Source organism: Lipotes vexillifer, unplaced genomic scaffold (genome assembly GCF_000442215.2).
Source record: "Lipotes vexillifer unplaced genomic scaffold, Lipotes_vexillifer_v1.1 scaffold433, whole genome shotgun sequence".
NCBI lineage: Eukaryota > Metazoa > Chordata > Mammalia > Artiodactyla > Lipotidae > Lipotes > Lipotes vexillifer.
The window spans coordinates 94,177-97,370 of record NW_006774285.1 but is presented as its reverse complement, the minus strand read 5'-3'; the positions used below and the strand labels follow the sequence as shown (position 1 = coordinate 97,370).

Genomic DNA, 3,194 nt, shown 5'->3' with positions numbered 1-3,194 from the left:
AAGAGGACAGGAACAGTTTAGTCTTACCCCTGCGGATTCCCATTAGCTCTGCTCGCTGCGATTTCTCCTGAGGGAGCTCTGTGCTCAGGCAATATTGGGCAGAACAAAATCCCTGCTGGCAGAAGAGGCCTTGAACCTTCCAAAGACCAAACCACTGCCCTCTTAATTTGCAGTGCGAGTGGACAACCATGCTTTGTGCACACACTGAGGAGTGTGTCCTAATGTAAGAAGCTGTCGTAACCCAACACTTACAATCACAATGATACTATCGTGGCATTAATCAGGCACAAGTAAGACATTACCTAGAACAGAAAAGACTCTCAGATTTGTAGAATGCCCGAATGAATAAATGAGTGAATGAACCAAGAAATGAAGAACATGGATAAAATTTATCTACTCAGAAGAGGACCACATGCTATATGATTCCATTTATATGAAAGGTCCAGAATAGGCAAATATGTAGAGATAGAAGGTTGGTAATTGTCAGGGGCTACAGTGGGGGTGGGGAGTGACTATTATTACTAGGTTTCTTTTGTGAGTAATGAAAATGTTCTGATATTAGATATGATGCACAACTCTAAATATACTAAAATCATTGAATTATATGCTTTACATTGGTAAATTTTGTGATATGTTAATTATATCTCAATATAATTTAAAATTAAAAATTTTAACTAAAATTAAAAAATTGTTTTCACCTACTCATAAACTAACAAAGACCATACTGATTTCTCAGCCATCAGGATCCCACACCAGGACAAGTCACATGATATGATGGGGACCATTAAGATAGGAGGAAGATAGCTTTGCCATGACTCAAAAGAAACACCAGCCCAACGTTGTCCATTGAACTACAACTCCCAAACACCATCCCCCAAGCTGAACAAAGGAAAACCGTATAATGTTTCACCATTACTGAGCACTGCTGTGTGGCTATCTCTCAGGATCCTCACATTTTTGTGAGGTACTTTGTAATCCCAATGTTATCAATGGATATTCGCTGAGCTTGAGCAACTGTGACTTGTCCAAGGTCACCCCACCATTAAGTGGAGTTCAGACCAGGCCTTCCAGTTCCAAATTTGGGAAGGAATTGGAGGAGACTGCAAGAGCTGCGATCAGTACACTATTTCTGGGACAGTTTAGAGGGTACAGAAACTCACTGTGTGGCAGCTTGGGCAGCTAGCAATATCAGACCTCCAGCAGGGGGCGCCCACAACACTAGCTGTCAGGAGCACCCAAGCGTAGGGAAGGAAAGAAACTCAGGTTCTTGAGTGCCTGCTGTGTGCCAGCCAGGGGCTGTGTTAGGTGCAATAGAAACTGCCCACCCTTTATTATTCACGGCCAAAAATTAGCAGAGGCAGATGGGGCTTCGGGTTGTGTGTAGACAGGGAAGTAGGAGATGGGGAGAGGGAGAGATGAGTGAGGCTGTGGCCAAAGCCTTCCCCTAACATCGTGGATTGAACAGGGGGATGAAAGGAGAAATTTTGAAACTGATTCGAATTTTAGTATTTCCTAGTTATGTGGGCTTTGGGCCAATTACTAGATGTCTCTGAGTTTATTCTCTCATTTATCAAAATGTCTGTCACAGCTGCTCTTCAAGGTCATTGGGAGGACTAAAGGAGTTAATATCCATTAAAGATCCTAGCAAAGTGCCTAATTTTTCTTATTTCCTGAGATGAAGTCTTTCTGTGGCCTCACCAAACAACCAAGGCAGTCTTACTTTTACTCCACCTGTTCCCTGCCTCTCAGGCTCTTTGCCCAATTAGAGCCAAGAGCCAGTTTCTACATCCCTGGAACTAACTCCCTGCATCTTGCCAGGGTGGTGGGGCATGGAGCAGCTCTTCCCTGCCTTTTTTTTTTTTTTTTTTGCGGTACGCGGGCCTCTCACTGCTGTGGCCTTTCCCGTTGCGGAGCTCAGGCTCCGACGCGCAGGCTCAGCAGCCATGGCTTACGGGCCCAGCTGCTCTGCGGCATGTGGGATCTTCCCGGACCGGGGCACGAACCCGTGTCCCCTGCATCGGCAGGCGGACTCTCAACCACTGCGCCACCAGGGAAGCACTTCCCTGCTTTTTAAAGCCACTGTTTTTCTCTACTTGGAAAGTCCTGATCTCCTTTGTTCAGCTCCTGTGTCCAAGTCCTGGTCCTGTTGTGCCTAAAGCTAGAGACCCTATGGAGGATGGAGAAGATGTGGCAGAACAGCAACAAGGAGGTCTCAGGGATGCTTTGTTGCATCAGCCTCAGCGCATCCTGTAGACAGTCCCAGTCAGAAAGGAGGCGCCAAGGGTCTTCTCTGAACCCTCCCCCCAACCAACCATCACCAGCAACCCTGCTCTGGGGAAGCCTGGGAAGGGGCGGGCAGCCCCCTCACCTGGGAGGCCATGGTCCCGGCTGCGTTGCATGTTGAGAGCTGCCAGGTCCAGCCCGATCCTTCTCACTTGCTGAAACAGCCGGTCTCGGAGCTCATCCACTAACATGGAATCTTGACGGTTCAGCTTGGCAGGGGTGGCCATGAGGCCTCGGAGGATGGGGTCGATGCCACCTGGTGGCAGGGAATATGAGCAACACAGATTGGACCAGCCTTTTGGAAGCCCCTAGGGTCATCACATGATGCCAAGCTAGCTCAGAGTTGGACAAGCCAGTCACTTACATTCTATAATGTTTGTATCCAGAAACGGTGGCCTGGCTGGACATGAAGGGAGCTGGAGCCGGCAAGAAAAGCAATCACCCCCACTTCTCTGAGAAGGAGTGGAAGGCAAGCTCCTTTCAGGACCACAACCACCAGTCTCCTCCCCTTTTAGAAATCCTCTAATCCCGGCGGGGATGGGAGGCCCGTGACTGAGGGTCTTGGTGGCACCTGCCTTGTTTTCACTCGCTTGGGGAGATGATTAGCAGTAGCCTGAGCAGTAGCCTGGCCTCCGGCACTAAGCTGGGCCCCACCCCCTCGCCCTGTCTGCCTCTGGAAAACCGGGTCACCTTCGTGCACGATTCGCCAGCTGGCAAAGAAGGTGGAGCTGAGTGGGACCCGCGAGTGGCGTGCTGAGGCCTGGTACTGGCTGTCCAGGCGGAACATGAAGGGCTGGATCATGGTGTGGCCGAAGCGGAAGGCCAGCGTGAAGACGTTGGCCACACGGGGGTCTACATCGGAAGGGTACCCCTGGTAGGGCCCCAGGGTTTTCCTGGCCCCGGCCTTGCCC

The 3,194-nt window shown here is 49.9% G+C and overlaps 1 protein-coding gene across 1 annotated transcript in view; it reads right to left on the bottom strand.

The window, feature by feature from the left end:
* The window catches only part of EPX (eosinophil peroxidase), a 14,423-nt gene that overhangs the window by 1,386 nt on the left and 9,843 nt on the right, over positions 1–3,194 (bottom strand). The window contains exons 10-11 of the mRNA XM_007449050.1: positions 2,974–3,187; positions 2,359–2,539 (exon numbers count right to left, since the gene is read on the bottom strand). Of these exons, the coding sequence (XP_007449112.1) occupies positions 2,359–2,539; positions 2,974–3,187 (395 nt within the window). The remainder of the gene's footprint in view (positions 1–2,358; positions 2,540–2,973; positions 3,188–3,194) is intronic.